Below are 19421 nucleotides of genomic sequence, written 5' to 3'. Positions count from 1 at the left end.
AGTAACATCAGATCCATGCACCCATGATTATACAGGGATAAGCAGCTGGTACAGATTTCAAAAAAGTTAAAACAATCAAATTGAAGAAGGTAGAAGAAACTATCAACATAGATAGCTCATAGCTCTAGGTACTTCAACCTCTATCCAAATTCCTAAGGATTTTCAACTGAGATGTTATTCCTTGTCCAAAAATGTGTGTGCAGTCGTACACATATGGTATACAATTTTTTATGTCACGTTAGTATATTCAAACATAACAAAAACATACATAACATAGCTATTATGCAATGGTTGTTATTGTTTAAATTAAGGAATTTAGCTCTACTAAGTGAACATGTTAAATGAGATATCAACCTGAGAGGCTCCTTTTATGGCTGTAGAAGTAGCCTTAAGGAAACATTTAACAGGCTTCAGAGAGTAGCTTATCTTTTAGGGTTTGTTTGCATTAGATAACAGTGCCTTCGCTTGATTCCACCACACACTGAAAATCAAGTAAATGAAATGAGTCATTAAGGACCTGCTGAGTTCATTGTACCTGTAACACTTTTCAGGTCGATAGTAAATACTAAAATGCTTCTACGAAGGGTGGTAGTGATGGTGATGATGATGATGATGATGATGATGATGATGATGATGATGATGATGATGATGGTGCTTGTGTTGGTGTTGGTGATGGTGCTCATGTCTCTGGGTTTGAGAAGCCAGGGCGCCACAGGATTTCTGACTGTCTGAAGATATTTCAGCTGTGGGTCTGGAGTGCGAGGCAGCATCGTGTGCCCTGCAGCGCAGCCTCTTGCTGTGACTGCGCTGCAGGACGCTGTGTGCTGCAGGCTGAGAGGGATGACACCATGAAGCAGGGTGATGGCCATGTAACCTGCAGGACTTTCTATCACCTCCATTCCTATCTTTTCCCACTGACATGGCCTTGCATTTCAGGGAATATGGGGTATAGTGGCCTTCAGGAGACATGCAGTTCACTGTTCTCGCCACAGGGTAGTGCTTAGGAGTTGAGCCTGCACCCTGACTGGACTCCCGAGTAGGTGATTCTGGAAAAAAAGGAAAAAGAACAACTTTAATTGTATGCAATACCAGAGGAAAAAATATAACAGCTTTTGAAATGAAGCATTTTATTGTGATATGCACAAGTTATACCTGTATCGTCAAACTTGGACGTGTAGTTTTCAATACCAGCTAGATCCAGGTAGTGGTTTCTGCGCTCTATGTTTTCATCCACACAATAATGTCCTCTTACTGGGTTTCCTGCCTCCTTAGATGCTGTCTGCTCCTCTGATGCTGTTTTGAATTGAATTAAATGAAGTGATACTTTGAATTATGGAAATACATTTGTTTTTTTTCTTGCATGCCTCCACCATCAACAAAGAAAAGTCTTAATGAATCGAAGTAAATGTTTAATTTATTATTATTATTTTCTACCTATTTGTAAGATCTTCTCTGGATCAGCTGATGGAGTTACAACTAGCTTTATCTTCAGTGGTGGGGTGCCACCGTGACGGGACTTGACTGACGCCTCTAGTACCTCATAGATGGAGTGAATCAAGCTGGACATGTCCTGCAGAAAACACACATACATATACACACTGTGTACAAGGCAAGCTATTTAACACAACATTTATTTAAACAATATGCAAACCTAGGAAACCTACCTCTTTGGTGACCTTGCCACTGTTGTCAAAGTTGTACAGCGTGAAGACCCACTCCTGCTGCGTGTTTTCATCAGACACCATGTTACACTCTGTGACCTGCATGTGCACATGAAGTTAGAAAACAAGCTTGTTACTGCTATGAAAAAAACATTCAACTGCAATGCTTTAGTTAATCAGAGAGAATCAAAGGTTGCATTGAGTTGAGTTGTGTGGGAGTTTACCCATAGAGACTTAAAAACAGGTAAAACAACATTTTGCAATTAGAAAACACCTGGTTGAGTAGTATCAGATGCTTTTGCAAAGAGTTCCCCCGAATAAATCTCACAGTAATCAGTACACACATCTGGTACTTTATATTGAATTTGCAAATGTAACAGAGATATGGAGGTCAACTCACACCAGCATGGCTGCTCTTCTTCTTTGTCTGTTTATTGACCTGGAGATGGATGCCGTTTCCTCTATAAGCTGTCTTCTTTGGTGGGAGAACCACTAAACAACACAAAGAATAAGCGGCTTGACTATCATATCCCAGGAGACTTACAGTTTCAGGGTACCTATTAAAATATGTTATTCAACCTTCATTCAACCAGAACACACAGCATGAACACACTAACTGGACACAAACACAGAATAATGTTCCTGGAAAAACAAAAAGGAGGAAACAGATCTGGCAAAGGAAGCAATTACAAATTCCAATTGAATAAACCCCCAAAACTGCCACTTAATTTTAAAAGCTCTCATAGGGATCGGACTATCTGGCTGAAAATCGGTTAACAAGCATTTCCAGGCTGCATGGACTGAGAACATAAAAAACCTTACAGACTCTCTGCAATTAAGGTATTCCTTGTTGTAAGCTCTGTTTTCAATACATGTTTGGTAGCAGAGGGGAAACTGAAAGCTGTTCGTCCAAAGGTTGAGGTTTTCTCACAAAAATATAAAACAGATGCATTATAAGTCCCATTAATCTCAGAGAATGCACAAAATCTACACAATACAATCAAGCCCTTTATAGTAGCATGCATTAATAGCAATGTCAGCATGAAAGTAAAACAACAATGATGCAATTCTTTACTCACCTTTCAGGTTGCAGTTATGGTCAGACTTGTTCGCCCTTAATTCTACATACAAATTCTGTAAAACAAGTATGAATTAGCAGAGAGGAAGCAATCAAGGGCTTTTCATGTCCCATGAGTGTGGAGATTGAGCTCCAGATGTGAGCAATACTGAGCACATCTTTGAACCTCTGTGGAATCTTTCTATAAAACTGTCACTGACTCTTCTTTACTTCCTTTAAATACAATTACAATTTTATCAGCCATAACAGTGATGGGATTCTTTCATTATTTTCCTGCAGACATTGAGGCAGCAAATGATTGAGAAGGAGGTTAACTTTGGACATTTCCAGCTGGCACTCCTCCTTTAACAGCCGACATCTTGACTTTTTCTCCCCCATCACATGTAACTGACGTGTCCCTGATGTTTCATATGATCATTAAAGGGAAAACCATAAAGTCATCAGAGTTGTTCTTGACCAAAGAAGGTTTTAGTGGTCTTAAACTAATAATTCACCATTGAAGTTATTGGATTTCTTGGAAATGCCTCACTCAGCATGACCACAAAGTATAAAAAACGACTGACCAAGGGAAAAAATCAAAGTTGACAAAAACCAAAACAAGCAATTAGTGGACTAATATACTAAATGTCAGATATGCTGGAGGCAATACATTCTTGCCAGTAGGATGCAGCATATAAGCAGGGAAACTTTATAGGGGGGATACAAAACAGCAACACCATGTTCAAAAGTTTAAGTTAACTCTAACAACCCATAAAAGTTATAACCATTTCAGTGAATTAAAAACATCTGATGATTCATTCTCGCTCCTCTCTCAGTTAGAAACAAGTCAAAACAAGAGAAGGCAGCAGCAAGACTTTTCTTATCTGTCAACAGGACAATCCATCCCCTATGTCATACTGATGCTCTGCAGATGAGCAACACAAAGAATGACAAGATAATTGCACACCCTCACACTCACACTAATCTGTCTCCACACACTCCTCTCTTCTCGGCCACGCTCGCCCTGCTTTGAAGCTCTGATGCCGGGTTGGATTACAAGTGAAAAAGGGTGGGAGGTGGAAGAGCAGTGCAGGGAGCAGAAAGGTGCACGCCTGACGAAATCCTGTGTTTTGTTGTATACCCTCATTGTACATCAACCATCCATGCATGTGTCCTGATATCCCCCCCCCCTAAAGTTTCAAATGTCAGCTGAACTATAGCTGCCTTTGTCTCAGTGGTAATGTTTAACAGCCTTTCTGATAACTTGATACATGGAAAGGACGTTTTTCACTGAGAATGCTCTGTTCTTATATCTCTACTCAGGTTCATGTCAACATGCTGTTCTACTGGGATTTGAAAAAAGACTATGAACTATGAAACAAGCTGGTCAAACTCCAATTAATAAATAACCACAAATCCCGAAAAAAACCATTCCCATATGCCCCAATTCCAATCATCAACACTTATTTTATGGTATATTTATCTTACATTAAATATGATGCTCTGTTGTGATGTCGATGGACATAAAGCCACAAGTTAGCGCTTTTAAGATGCAAAATAATAATTAATGGTATTTATTTTAGCGCTTTTCTAAGGGCTCAATGCACTTTACATTACATATTACATATATTACACATGTAATACATCGAAAAAGTGTCTCGCTCAAAGACACAACGGCACGTTGACAGCAGTGGTGGTCAAGGTGGGATTGAACCTGTGTTTTCCTGGTCCCCTGATCTGATGATGAAGCCACTGTACCGCGATACATGATTATACAGTGTTACTTTCCAATTATAGGGGTATGTAAATAAATAAACTGGGTGCCTAGGGTGAATTTGAGCACAAATATCAGCACAAAAAAAACAAAACTTTTCATTCTTTAAAATAACATGTGCAGACTCAAGACAAAAACACTACGTACAAATGTTGATAATTGAGCTGAGGTGGATTCCCACATTTAAGTAAATAACAAGCAGAACAGTAGTAGTGAAAGTAAACACTGCTGGGCGTTAGTTATGACAAATATGGAGCCGAAGTTTAAAGATTAAAATCCTGCTCATTTTGTTTTCCCATGGATATTACAATGTTTATATAGTGTTTATGAAAAAGTTTGCAGTGTGACTGAATGTTCAACACTTGAATTGCTGCTATTTGCCAGGTTATAATTGTATTTGCTCACTATTTTATATAGTATATTGTATAAAGCTGACAGAAAACAATACACAATATCCCTTAAAATTACATGTCTTTTCCGTTTGCCCTCTACAGCGGTGGGGTGTGAAGCTAAATTAGGCTGGAAAATCTAATGGCAGAAAGTTCTCTGCCATTAACAAGCTGAACCACCAGTCTTTCAAACAACTTGGCAGAATACACTTTTTCCAAACTGTGAAACTCAATAAACCTTGAAACAACACATCTAGTAATAACAACAACATCTCATGACTTTAGCAGTTGTACTAAAATATCAACCAGCTGAGAAGAAGTGGTTGTTTATCAAATAAAATAATTAACTGTTTTCTACAAGCAACCCTGTTATCTATGGAAGCACACAAAACATATTTGATTTACTATCAACACAACATCTGAAAACACAGATTAGATCAGTGTGTTTATGGTTAATAGGAACTTATATTTGACATGTTTGATTGTGAAAGAGGACATTTCCTCTCAGCAGTTCCCAAACATGATTTCTTCATTAAATCTAAGAGTGTACTGTACATGTGATGCCATTTACGCAACCAAACACCCCTTTCCCACATCTTTTTCCTCTCCCCCCTCTTACAGTTTGCCCAACTGGAGAAGGAAAGCAGTACCAGATGTGGAGATTTTTTTTCAGTCGTGCATAAAGACCTTGCTGTTTTGAGGGGGTGGCTGTGTTGCACTTCACAGACTTGCAACTCTCTTTATAGAGATGGAGGAGGAAAGGGCGGAAGAATAAATATACAACCACCTCCAAACACCTTTTATGTCTCCAAATGTGATGTGAGCAAATATACTGTTCATCACAAAACTGGCTTAACAGGAAAGAAGCTGTTGGCACTGAAATAAACCAGCATGAGGCCAGGAATGCCTACTTTTTTATTACTTTTTTTCTTAGGTATAGGAACAGACTTTTATAAATGTAATCTAAAACTCTTAGCCTTTTAAGAAGATGTTTCAGAAGATAAATCTGCCCTAAAATGCTGAAGTGATCAGTTTATTTCAAGCTGTTCAATTAATAAATCTAATCCCAAATCGGTCTTAAATAGATTGACTATTGATTCAGAAAAATCTATTTAATGTTCAGCATTCTTAATTTTAACTAAATTATCCACAATTTCATCAAAGCAATCTCTAGCCCTTGGCTTTGTTTATCATGTGGCTAATATCATGTGTTTGCATTCATCACTGTGGCAGCTTCAAGCCTATCTTGTAATCCTACCAGACTGAAGTGTCAAATACAAAGAAATGAAGTAGTATGCAAAAACCTCACTTTGGTTGTGTGCATTGGCCTACGTGTTTTTGCAATAACACAAACACTTTTTTGAATAGCAGAAAACACAAACTTAAAAATTAAAGAAAATCTCTACCTCTGTCAGTTTGGTTTTGTGGATGCGCTGGAGCTCTCTTTGACAGGTCAGCACATTGGAAAGCAAACTCCCACCTGCATAAGAAAAAATATATGTTAACACATGTTAAAATAAGTTAAGTTGTTTGTTGTTTGCGGTGTTGACCAACTTACCTTCAGGACTCTGTCTACGTTTTGAAGCTGTCCAAGCAGGAGAAAATAAAATATGATAGGTTACAAGTCCAAAGCGTTTTTTAAAAGTCCAAAACAATTTGCGATGAAATAAAATGCCTCACCAAGCTTGGACTGGAATTTACCCATATTCTTCCGTGTTCATTTGATCACCAAAAAGTACAATCCATTATGGGGAATATTATTGTGACATTTGGGAACAAACACCGGGATACTATCGCAGAAATTCGTACACAGAGGAGGTGAGCTTAAAAGTCTGATTTAGAAATCAAAGACTAAAGAGGCAGAGCCAGAGGGCTCACTGCTGAGCACTTCCTGTTTGGTTAAACTAGGAACTTGAGGCTCGAGCCACTCTAGCTTATTGGAGCCAATGAAAAACGTAGACAATTGACTTCCCTTTTATTGTGCAAAACAAAATAGTGTATGGTAGACACTCTCTTTCTCCCTCTTCCTCTCTCATGTAAGGAACTAAATGTAAAAGTACTCCTTGACATGGAACCTCTTGCTATCCATTTGGAGAAGCTCCATTTAACCACAGAGCCACAGCCTCTCAAACAGATGTTATTACAATTTGAAAACTATACCTCAGAGGAAAGTAAACTGTTCCGTCGTATTATGTGTATTTGGAGCCTTATAGGAACTAAACAGGGAACCGTAAAGACTGGATGGATTAAAAACAATGGTGGGATTAGAAACTGTTGTTTTAAAGGATGCTCACTTTCCAATTACGGTGAGATCACCTTAAACATGCCCAATTCTGTGGTCAGCCGGATAAGCCGGGTCAGTACTTGGATAGGACACTGCCTAGAAATTCCCAGTGCTGTAAGAGCTTTTATTTCATTTAGTGGTGTAAACTGCATCAACTCAACAACGAAATCTGAATAAAAAATAATCTGTATGATCTTGATGCCGTATGAAGGTGTAAGTGATGTCTTTTTTTCTTTCTCAAAATCCCAGGACCATCATAATTTTCATGTTTACAGACTCAACTGTAGAGCACCATCATAAAACAGAGCGGGAAATATTATCCAATTGTTGCCAGAAACATCCAATTTAAGGCTCAGTTTACAAGAGAAATAAAGAGGTATAACATTGATATAAACCAAACAAGTTTACTCTATTCAATGCTTATATAGCACTTTCTCAAATAATCACAGACAAACAGGATTGTGGAAAAGAGCTTTTTTATAACTATATACAAAAGTAGTATGTAAACAACTTTCTTGTTATCTAGTAACATATGGTATCCTTTGTATCAACTTACAAGTCGCCTTCAATCTGAAGTAATGGCTGTAGTTAACCATTGTTAATTTCCTTATATTACATAAATGTACAAACGTCTGTTTAAAGCAACAGACTGAGTCCATATCACAGTCGTGTTAACTGCTGCCACTGACGGACTCTTTGGCAGTGAGCGCTGCGGTGGGTCCTATGTGGGTCCAGATGTAGCCTTTTTCTGGTCGGTTCGGGATGGTGGGGAACGGAGAGCTCCGTGACTTAAAGTATTCAGAGGGGGCGTGACAAACGAAGTCGAGGTACTCCATCTTTCTGGGCAGATCCTCCTCTGGACCTAACACAAAACAAACACTTATTAAATGTTCACATATTATGCTCATTTTCGGGTTGATACTTGTTGTATTTTGGGCTTCTAATTTAAAGTGGTTACATGCTTTAAGGTAACACATTATTTTCCACATACAGTGCTCAGCGTAAATGAGTACACCCCTTTTGAAAAGTAACATTTTAAACAATATCTCAATGAACACAAAAACAATTTCCAAAATGTTGACAAGAGCAAGTTTAATATAACATCTCTTTAACTTATGAGATGAAAGTAAGGTTAATAACATAACTTAGATTACACATTTTTCAGTTTTAGTCAAATAAGGGCGATGCAAATATGAGTACAACCCACAACAAAAACTACTGCATCTAGTACTTTGTATGGCCTCCATATTTTTAATGACTGCACCAAGTCTTCTAGGCATGGAATGAACAAGTTGGAAACATTTTGCTACATCAATCTTTTTCCTTTCTTCAAGAATGACCTCTTTTAGAGACCGGATGCTGGATGGACAGTGATGCTCAACTTGTCTCTTCAGAATTCCCCATAGAGCTTCAATTGGGTTCACATCAGGAGACATTCTTGGCCACTGAATCACTTTCACCCTGTTCTTCTTCAGAAATCCAACAGTGGCCTTAGATGTGTGTTTAGGATCATTGTCATGTCGGAAAAGTGCACGACGACCAAGGGCAGGGAGTGATGGTATTATCTTTTCTTTCAGTATAGAGCAGTACATCTATGAATTCATGATGCCACCAATGAAACGCAGCCCCCCGACACCAGCAGCACTCATGCAACCCCACATAAGGACACTGCCACCACCATGTTTCACTGTAGGCACCATGCATTTTACTTTGTATTCGTCACCTTTGCGACGCCATACAGTTTTGAAGCCATCAGTTCCAAAAACTTTATCTTGGTCTCATCCCTCCAGAGTATAGAGTCCCAGTAGTCTTCATCTTTGTCAGCCTGGGCCCTGGCAAACTCTAGGCGGGCTTTTTTGTGCCTCGTGGACGGCACCCATGCATGCCATTCCTCTGCAGTGTACGCCGTATTGTGTCACGGGAAATAGTCACCCCAGTTGGGCTTTCAACTTCCACCCTTCTCATCAGAAGACACTCCTGTCGAGGTGTTAACTTCCGTGGACGACCTGGACGTCTCTGTGAGATGGTTGCAGTTCCATCTTTTTTAGATGTTGGTACCACTTTTGCTACAGTATTCTGACTGATAAGTAAAGCTTTGCTGATCATTTTGTAGCCTTCACCTTTGCGGTGTAAAGAAATTATTTTCTTTGTGACATTTCTCTTCCATGTGGTGCCATTGCTAACAACATGAAATGGGAAGGGGTTTTCTTTAAGTGACACCCTTTTATAGTCAGCTGTCTGCTGGACACCTGTGTAACAAATAATTAGACTCACCTGGTTGATTATTGTTAAATTAGACATTTGTAGTCTAAAATTTAGCTTTGCTCCAGAGACTTTCAGTGGGGTGTACACATTTTTGCATCGCCCTTATTTGAGTAAAACTGAAAAATGTGTAATCTAAGTTATATTATTAACCTTACTTTCATGTTATAAGTTAAACAGATGTTATAAAAAACTTGTCTTGTTAACATTTTGGAAATTGTTTTTGTGTTCATTGAGATATTGTTTAAAATGTGACTTTTCGAAGGGGGTGTACTCATTTATGCTGAGCACTGTACATGTCTGCATGAATATATACCTACAGTATATCCAGGTAGTCCTTAAGCTGTTAGTCAAGATACTTAAATGGTGGGGAGGCAGTATTTCCTAATTAGCGCAAATGTGACACATAAGTGATATTGACATTGAGTCTACAAAAACAAAACCAGCAAGACCATTGGTCATTTTTTTGCCACTAAAACGTTTCCCATAAACGGCTTGAATATTGCACAATTGTAATTTCTCACCAACAATGTATGTCCCAGGCTCAAACTGGTCCTTTGGGCTGGCCTGTGTGGGGATTAACCAGGTCAGTGCAGCGCTCTTTTCACAGTATTGGTCCTGCACGAAGCCACGGATCTGAGCATAGTACGGCTTCCCGTCTTCCTCGTCCGTTACCTTAATCACATCTCCTGTCTGGTAGTAAACACCCTGTGGATACAAATGTATATGTCAAATACATATAACACTGAGAATGACAGCAGTCTGGTTCCATCAGTCTCCCGTGTCACATGATAGTGCTTCTAGTAATATGATAATTGTTGATACTATGCAGAAACATGCATTTACTTCTGCTTGGTAAGGAAAACCAGCATACCTTATAAAATACTGATTCTGACGTGATGATTGTAGCAACAGATTCTGGTGCTTTGATTGGCTGAAGAAAGGGCCAAACACACAAGAGTTAAAACACATGAATTCATACAACAGCACAAAATCAACAGAAATAACTGTATTTGCTGATACAATCTTACTTTTACTTACATTTTTTAGTTTGAATATGTGCCTTCTTCCCTTTCCTTTAGTTGACACCTTCTTCTCAGAGGCAGGAGCTTTGTACTTGGTGCTTCTCAGTCGTGCCGACCGCCTGTGGATCTCCTGCTTGGACTAAAAGCAAGACAAAAGATTAACCTAGCAGCCTCAATTAACAGTTTATCTATAACAAATGACTATCGATTGGTTAATTTGTCTAATAAATATGAATTAAAACAAATGTAAGCATCCAATTTAAAGATTATATAAAACAAAGAGGGGCAGAACGTTTTTGACATTCCTAAAATTAGGACAAGCTTATGTTACATTTATTCCCCTCTACATAACAATCTATTATACTACTGTTCCCATTTGTGTCTGTTGTGTTTTTCCTTTTAAAACATTGTATTGAGTATTATGGCACATATATTTATTTACACATATTTTAGGGTAAAAAAACCCCACAAGAATAAATATAAAAATAATGTCAATTATTTGGTATCTCATAAAAGTTGAGTAAGTATAAAAGAGATCAAGAAATCCTATTGAAGACATTTAAATAACACAAATAAACCTTGTCTTTATCTACTGTTAACACAGTGATTTGAACATGTCAAAAAAAACATTTTGTCCGTACGAGATTTAAATGTTGAGGCAGTTGTTGTTTCTACCTGAAAATACCCACAAACTACAGGCTGAAAACCATATACACATTGAAAGTGAAGGCACATTTACAGGCAGTAACTAACCTGCTTTCCCCCGCCATTGCTGGGCAGAATGTTGGAGGACATGGAGGGTCCGGACACCCCGCCGCCGCTGCTCTTTCCTGTGCAGTTGTTACAGAGGATCTCCCCCTGGTTTCCTTTCTTCCACATGGACGAAGAGTTTGTCTTGCAGACAGCACAGCATGGTTTCAAACCCAGTGGCATCGCTAAGGGTTTGAAAACGACGCCAGGATAAGAAGAAAATAATGCAGATATGTTTCCTCAACAATGAGATGATGGCTGCTCTCTGCACCAACAACACAGGGATGTGCAGCTTCAAATGGCTCGAAAATAGAGGACGATATTATCTGTTTTGCTACAGATAGATCTCTGACGACAAGCTATACCACTTGAGATATAGGTATTCTCACGGCAGTATCAATTGCAAGCTGTATTGTTTATTTTTGCAGCCAAAATACCGCCATTGCTAAGGCCACTGTTTCTTCTTCTGCCTCTTTTGACGTCAGCTCTTCTTCTGTGGTTTGAGAGGCTCTACTCCAGCGACACCACTCGGCCGGAGGAAACTGTGCCTGTGTTGGATATATGCAATCACACTTAAAAAAGATGCATCACACCAGGAGTGTTTTCTTTCTTCTTTAAATGTAGGTTATGGTGTACAACATTATATGGCTTGTCTGGATCTTATGAGACATCGTGTAAACAGAATTATAACCCAATAAAAGATCAAAGATACAAATACAATACACAAATGTCAAAGGTTATTCTATAATAATCAAAAGCATCCATTATTTATTTTGTGCTGTTTTATTTCATTACCTTCTTGCAATATATTTGATATTTGTACATTTTTGAAACCGTTATTCTACAAGATGTTTTATTTTCAAAGTTTATAATTTGCTATTAAATGCAAAACCTTAAATCTGAAAAGTAATTAAAGCTCTCAGACATATGCACAGCAGTAAAACATATTATTCCCCTCTGAAATGTAGTGGTGTCGAAGTGTAATGTAGAATAAGAAAGTATCTTTCTTTCTTTCTTTAAGTTTGTTCTTTTGTCTAGTGCTAGTGTTATAACTGTTATTTGATTGTATTTTACTTTTTGTAAGTTTGGGAATGTCATTTCCCCTTCGTTGTTGTGTGTCCTTATGTCTGTGTCCTAAGAAAAGAAAGAAAAAGAAAATACACATGAAACGTGAAAAATATATATTCAGTGCTTAAATAAATGTATTTAGCAGCTAAGTACATTTATTTTAGAAGTACAATTATTTAAGCACTGAATATATTATCTTTCTAAGTATTCGCTGCTTTGTTTTACCACTGATTGTGTTCTCAATTAATTATTACAGAAAGCATTTATTGAACACAAAAATATGTTTTCCACTGAATTGTTTCCCTTCCAGCAGGTGGCAGTAATCCGGTGAAACTGCCGCCAACTGCAAATTAAAACTGAAGAAGAAGAAACTAGTCACTGTTCAAAGCAAAAAGTTCCGCCTGTCGGTCTAGCGCGGTGTCTTCATGAAAATGTCTCAAAATACTCCCGACAAAGACGAGGACCAAACGTCAACCAGCCAAAAAACCATCTCCCTCCCGATCTCCAGGGTGAGGTTGATAATGAAGAGCTCCCCGGATGTCAACTGCATCAACCAGGACGCGCTGTTTCTCACCACAAAGGCTACAGTAAGCTGCATTTAGATGCTAAATCCTCGCTTCACTGAGCACTGCTATTTACCGTTCATCTGCTGCTAACAGGGATTAGCCCGCTGCTGCTAGCTCCCCTGTTAACTGTAAACAGTGGGGTCAACTAACGAAGTACATTTAAAAAATACTGTATTCAATACCTGTAGTTACAGATTTGGGTTGGTGATGTGAAGAGACTTTAGTAACACCTGACCCACATTCAGTAACTGCCTTACAAAGTAATTAAAATGAGCTGCAGCTTTTATTCACATAATAATGCTGCACTAATTATTCTCAAAACATATAATATGGTATTCAGAAACAGGCCAATCTGCACGAGTACTTTGACTTTGGGACCTCAAGTATATTTTGATGCTAATACTTTTGTACTTTTACTTGAGTAACATATTGAATGCAGTGCTTTTACTTGTGTATAACTACACTCTGGTACTTCTACTTTTACTTAAGTACAAGATCTGAGTACTTCTTCCACCTCTGACTGTAAACTGCAGTTTCCATTTGTGCTACACTTATTGTGACTTTTGTGTTTTTGCAGGAGTTGTTTGTGCAGCACCTGGCTGTGTCCTCCTATAACAACAGAGCAAAGCAAGAGACCAAATCTCTGTCATACAGCGACCTGGCAAACACTGCAGAAGAGAACGACACTTTCCAGTTTCTCACAGGTGAGGTCCTGCAGTGGCTTTCTGTATCATGTATTGTTGGACTCTACTGACCCTTTACCTCTGAAACATTAGTGTAGTAACCTCTCAGATTGTTTGTAACTTATTGTAATGTATGCTTATAGTATATACTCAGTTTATTAGTTACATGTAGCAAAAATACTGTGATTAAATCATCATTATTATTTGATATAAGAGACAAACAATCGGCTATACAGCAGGGAATTACGAATATGTATAATAACTGGTCAGTAAGGTGTAACAATAATATGACAGAAGAAATAGTGCAAAATGAACAAAGGTAGTTTGAATTAGAGTAAAATAGTGTTAGGTTATGTTGTTAGACTGGTCTATAAGTAGTGCAGATGAAGTATATACAATAAACAATGGAATGTTGAAAGTGACCAAGTATATGCAGGATTCTACGTACATGTAAGTAGAATAGAATTTACAATAACAGAATGTAAGATTAAAGGTGAAATATTGTACAGTGAAATACAATTAAATACTGTTTGATCTACTAATAACTATTAAGATAAATAAATAGTGAGATGCAACCAGATAAATGTTTTGTGTTATGGAGACACTTAACAGAGCTCAGGTGTTTAATAGTCTTATTGCCTGAGGAATGAAACTGTCCCTGAGTCTGGTGGCTTTAGACCCGATGCTGCGGTACCGCCTGCCAGACGGCAGCAGACAGAACTGTTTTTTGCTTGGATGATGGGGGTCTTTTACAATCCTGAAGGTTTCTGTAGAGCTTGTCCTGGTGATGTGCTGTGCAGTTTTCACCACCCTCTGTGGAGCCTTACGGCTGAGGGCGTTACAACTGCCGTACCAGGCCGTGATGAACCCGGTCAGGATACTCTCTATGGTGCACCTGTAGAAGTTGCAGAGTATCCTAGAGTCCATGTTGAACCTACGCAGCCTGTACATTGTACAGTCAGCAGTGTACAGTGAATAAATGGGGACTTTAACACAGTTTGACATTTGACAGTTTTATGTTCTCTTTTTTATAGATATCCTACCGAAGAAGATCTTGGCGGGAGATTATCTCAAATCTTTGGAGCAATTGCAAGAAGATGACGCTGACTTTTAAATCCAACACTGGCTGTGTTTCACATCTGGACAGATGTTATCAAATGTGCACATCCTGTCATTTATTGAGGGCACTGCAATGCTTTTCAAATACATTGACAGAGTTTAACTGTAGGGCTCATGAAAGACGTTAGTGCACATGGAACTGAAAGTACAGCCAATAAGGGCAAATGTGAAATCAGGTGAAGACTCAGAGTTCACCTTCAAATACTAAAACATAGAGGAACACTGGAGCTTTACTGTTACTGTCTATGATAAATACTTGATGCCATAAATCTAGAATTTAACAATGGCCAAAATAAAGCATGCTTAGATAAAGCATAATGCAATCACTCCTTAAGACTTTAAACATTTTAGCATTTCAGAACCCTTTTGCAATCAGCTCGTACTCCTGGACTACTGTGAAGGATTTTTGATAGCAATGTCTTACACATTTTGTGCTTGTTTTGCATGTACAATAAATAGAGTGTAGTGATATTTCCTAACAACTTGCAGGCCTGTATGGGCTCACTCATGCAACAGACCAACACATAATGGAAATCCATTCCACACAGCTGGTGCACAGATGTCTCCGTTATATTCACCTTTAAATGAGTGAGTTTTAAGTTGCTATCAAACATTGATTTCTAAGTGAAATATGCTGGTGTTCCTGAAGTTATACAAAATAGTCTTTTTTTTAAGATATTGTCTTTGTATTGGTGACGGGTAGTTTACGGGTAGTTTATCATAAATACTTGAAAGTTGTTTAACCAAATTAAAATACGAATGTGTTTTTTTTCTCCCAGCCGCAAAGCAAGTTAACATATTGTGTTTTTTCCAAATGAAAATTCCCACGGCATAAAAAAAAGATGTGAGTATTTAAAGTGTATATAACACATTGTCCGCAATTGTTTACTAATTCAGGTTTAGATTTGATATTAAAATAAAGTGTCATGCTATCTGATCATTCATGTCACACTACATGTATTTTACACCACAACTTGGAGAGTATGAAAATGCATTTATTAATGTTGACTGATGATTTAAACAGGTGCGAAAGACTAACGATTTTACTACATACTGTTTGCAAGACCTTGAAATCTCCTCGTTATGTCTGCAAACTGGAATACAAGCCATGATTCAACAGCTACATGTTTCTCAAATCTGATGATGTGAGATTCAGTCTCCTTTATACAGATTTTACCTTAAGGTGTATAAATGTGCATATTTTGTCCTCCTAAAATTTCCTGGGCATGCATGCGTTTGCTACATTGTTATACAATACATGAACACATAAATAGAGCTAAAATAAGGTAGGAAAAAGACGTAACCAATCCTTGTCAGTGTTCGATGAGTTTGTTGATTCGAAGCTGCATGTTAACCAGAGTACTCTCTAATGTAGAGAAGTGATTCTCCAGGATGTTTGCCATGTGTTCTCTTCCATTTATGGCGTCCCTTGTGTTGGAAAGATGCTCCTTCATGCTGAAAGAGATGACAAAGCACAAGTAAATGTCTAAGACTTTTTTGACACGTATTCACACCGCTTTGCATTCATTTCATCCCTCCAATATTCAAAGCTCGCCAAGTAATCAGTTAGTTTTCTCTCATCTAATACAGAGAAAAGCACTGAATTCTGCACAGCCATTTTAGTGCCAGAGTGTTGTCTCAGCCAGATGTCCCAACAGATGACTGTAGGAAAACACTGGAAATGTCTCATCTGCTTGTCTGGATGCTGTTCCCACTTTCTTGGCATGCAAGCATTTATTTATGCCAAACAACTAACAATGATCCAGGGTTCCTGACTGCCTCGCTAACAATGGCTTAAGAATAATCCCGCAGCCCGCCTTAGATGACTGATTGTAGCTCTGTTTGGATGGAAATAAGGTTCAGATTTATTTATTTAATATAGGGTATTTAGTCAGATAATCCCAGCGTGTTCAACCTCCTCACCCCAATACTTACAGGGCTTTTCCAAGTCTGAGACTTCAGGCCTCCCCCCAGACAAAGTTTGGAAAAACACTCCCCAAATAATTGAAACAAGATAGCCTAATATTGCTGTTTGACTACTTCAGTCTGCAGCACATACATGAAAAAAGTTCTGCCAGTTTATTCTCAGGCCTTTATTAACTTCTGATTGAGAAACTGGGAGAAACGTCACCCAAAACAACTAACTTCAAAAACAAATAACTCTTTAACCAAATCACATATGTTTTGGTTAATATGTGATCTCCACTAATGTAATATTTTTTTGAACAGCCTCTCCTTAATCTGTGTCACTTTGAAAACTCTGCCTTAGGTTGTTTAATCCATCAAATGGATGTCCATGTCTCACCTTGAGAGGACCCCCTGCTCCTTCCCCTCCTTCCTCATCTCCTGCAGGGATACAAACACCTTATCCATGGTCTGCATAGTTTCTACCGCACTCAGGTGGTCCGAGTGGATCCCCTGGACCTCCTCTCTGGCTTGGTTTTCGTAGGAAATCCCTCCCTCCTCCATCCCGCTGGTGGTGGACACAGCCTGCAGGGCAGCCCTGTTCTGCAGAACAAGCAAACGGGACTTGGCAAACTCCTTTGGCCCGGCTATGTTCTCCCAGCAGATTTCAGAGGACGGTGGTAATAAGAAGCGCTGGCTGCAGTTTACTGGTTTTCCTGGGGTCTCTGTTATGAAGGGGCTATCAGCAAGGAAGCTGTGGAGCAGGTGCAAATGAGATGATCCAGAGCCCCACTCCAAATCGTCAAGATCTGGTTCCCCAGAGGACTCTTCAGGGGAGAAAGTAGGAAGAGGCCCAGCTGCCCCTGCACCCTCTGCTGGGAAACAGACACCCAGCAGGAGGGAGCAGGACAAGCAAAGCACAGCCCCTTGCAGCATCTCCAAATTGACTGAAACACACACACACACACACACACACACACACACACACACACACACACACACACACACACACACACACACACACACACACACACACACACACACACAGTTATAAATGGAAAGGCCATGTATTGGCATCATTACAGAAGCTTTGTTATTTATTTATAAAACTGTATTCCTCTCTGGTGGGAGCTGTTGTTTTTTATAACTGGATTTCCACACTATTTTTTAGTGAGCCAAAATGTTATATGATCTTAATCTAATAAAAGAAAGTAAATGCACAATCCGATTCAATTTCTAGACAGACATTTTGACGTGTTATTAATACTTCTGTAAAGATTACAAATGAGACTCACTGGTATAAAACTGTGTCAATGCAATGCATGCACAAAGCGTGAATCCTTCAAAATAAAAGATGATACGTTTAAATTAAAGGAAAACAAGCTTAATTAGAGCTACTACCACACATTTCTCCACCAACAAGATAGATTTTCGGTACAGTTATTTATCAACCTCTAAAAGGCTGCAGCATAAATGTAGGCTTAGTTTGATTTTGTATATCCGGAAATCTGACTCTGATTTTGGTAGCTTCATACATCCCCATCAGTAGAAAGTTAAGAAAGTAAAGAAAAAAGTTTAAAACGTAATCCGCAACTTTTGTTGGCTGCAGCAACTTTAACTCATAAACACACCTTAACATCTTTACTTAAATTCAATGTATGTCTTGTGTGTGTAACATGTCTTACCTTGCAAAGAAACCCCAGCGAAGAAGCAGTCTGTGGAGTGCTGCGACTCCTTCGGTGACTGAAGTCGGAAAAAATGACTCTGCAGCCTATTACATGCGATGTGAATCACAATTTATTGGCCCGGTAAAGCAGACAGACGAGTATTTTCCGTCAGAGTCTGTGGGGTAATTGATGGAAACTTACCTCAAAAACATCAAATACACTTGTAGTCTGCAGAGAATGTGTTGTGACACAAGTGCAACCAGCTGAGCCTGGCTTGAGGATTTTATGGCTACTCAATACAGTTAAATCAAGTTGCTATGCTGGATTGTAGGCTTCTTTGTCGGTGAAAGGGTTCATTTCCAGCCTTTTCTTCCTCCCAACACTTCCAAGTCTGTGAGTCTATGAAGGCAGTAGGAGGTGAGATGCTCCTGGAATTTATGAGCCATTTTACAATGTCCTAAACAGGACCAGCAAGCCCCAAACTCAAAATGCTCTAAACATCTAAACACCATGCAAAAATGATTGGATTCAAACAATTTGTTACCAGTTCAGTCATACCCATAAACATTTTGTTATCCTGCTGTTGAGAACACAAAGGTTTTGAAATGTACCCAATCTTGTTTTGTCCAAGAGATTAATTCAATACATCTGTGTTTATTTAGAGATTCTTTTGAATAGCCAGGGAACGGATTTATGCAGCCAGAGGCTTACTCCCTCCCTGACATAAGCATCAAGGAATGGGAGACGTATTTTGGCATTTAACTCTCAAGAGTGGTGTAATGTTATGGGAGTCATACACTTGAGGCACACACTACATCAATCTGGAAAGATGTAGTCCCACGTACAGACTGTAAATAGGGGGAGGGGGGGGGGGGGGGGTCGTGGGAGTTGAAATGCAGTATTAGATCATTTTAGACAAGTTCAGATACTGGGGCTCTGTTGCAGCCACGTGTTGTTTACAGATCCTGATAATGGCTTTCAAACCATCTTGAAAACAGGGAGAGAAAGTTAAGGTTAACATGTTTATTCAGATGAAGATAATGCCTGTTTGTGGTACAATGATGAGGTGTAGAGCAAGATAATCACACACAATGACAGTTATTTATTGCTTTTGAAATGAAACAATTAATAAAAACTATTTTATATGGAAAGAACGCAAAAGAAGTTGTAGATAAGTGAATACAAGAATCAGTGTCAAACTGTTGGACATG

General features: G+C 38.8%; 4 protein-coding genes across 5 annotated transcripts; 1 reads left to right on the top strand and 3 right to left on the bottom strand.

Moving 5' to 3' along the window:
• Positions 1-576: 576 nt before the first annotated feature.
• On the bottom strand, positions 577-6714 carry LOC134875402 (protein naked cuticle homolog 2). The gene is made up of 9 exons (XM_063899970.1): positions 6562-6714; positions 6440-6466; positions 6288-6361; positions 2741-2795; positions 2062-2153; positions 1665-1760; positions 1435-1570; positions 1153-1293; positions 577-1046 (listed from the first exon to the last, which is right to left on the bottom strand). Exons 1-9 carry the CDS (start codon positions 6584-6586, stop codon positions 577-579), a joined length of 1116 nt encoding a protein of 371 aa, XP_063756040.1. The 5' UTR covers positions 6587-6714.
• Positions 6715-7624: 910 nt separating this feature from the next.
• gatad1 (GATA zinc finger domain containing 1) lies at positions 7625-11704 on the bottom strand. Its single transcript, XM_063898615.1, has 5 exons — positions 11206-11704; positions 10469-10591; positions 10302-10361; positions 9952-10135; positions 7625-8027 (listed from the first exon to the last, which is right to left on the bottom strand). Exons 1-5 carry the CDS (start codon positions 11383-11385, stop codon positions 7837-7839), a joined length of 738 nt encoding a protein of 245 aa, XP_063754685.1. The 5' UTR covers positions 11386-11704; the 3' UTR covers positions 7625-7836.
• A 913-nt stretch (positions 11705-12617) lies between these two features.
• Positions 12618-15578, top strand: chrac1 (chromatin accessibility complex subunit 1). Its single transcript, XM_063899008.1, has 3 exons — positions 12618-12857; positions 13414-13540; positions 14554-15578. Exons 1-3 carry the CDS (start codon positions 12696-12698, stop codon positions 14631-14633), a joined length of 369 nt encoding a protein of 122 aa, XP_063755078.1. The 5' UTR covers positions 12618-12695; the 3' UTR covers positions 14634-15578.
• A 39-nt stretch (positions 15579-15617) lies between these two features.
• Positions 15618-18690, bottom strand: si:ch211-57n23.1 (uncharacterized). Of its 2 annotated transcripts, none has more exons than XM_063899002.1 (4): positions 18412-18690; positions 18229-18314; positions 16944-17490; positions 15618-16093 (listed from the first exon to the last, which is right to left on the bottom strand). In XM_063899002.1, exons 1-4 carry the CDS (start codon positions 18420-18422, stop codon positions 15952-15954), a joined length of 786 nt encoding a protein of 261 aa, XP_063755072.1. In that variant the 5' UTR covers positions 18423-18690; the 3' UTR covers positions 15618-15951. The 2 variants fall into 2 exon arrangements, with proteins under 2 accessions (XP_063755072.1, XP_063755073.1); XM_063899003.1 differs by having other exon boundaries at positions 18229-18286.
• Positions 18691-19421: the final 731 nt, after the last annotated feature.

The sequence above is a fragment of the Eleginops maclovinus genome, chromosome 13 (genome assembly GCF_036324505.1).
Source record: "Eleginops maclovinus isolate JMC-PN-2008 ecotype Puerto Natales chromosome 13, JC_Emac_rtc_rv5, whole genome shotgun sequence".
Classification (NCBI taxonomy): Eukaryota; Metazoa; Chordata; class Actinopteri; order Perciformes; family Eleginopidae; genus Eleginops; species Eleginops maclovinus.
This window is presented reverse-complemented; position numbering and strand designations above follow the sequence as displayed.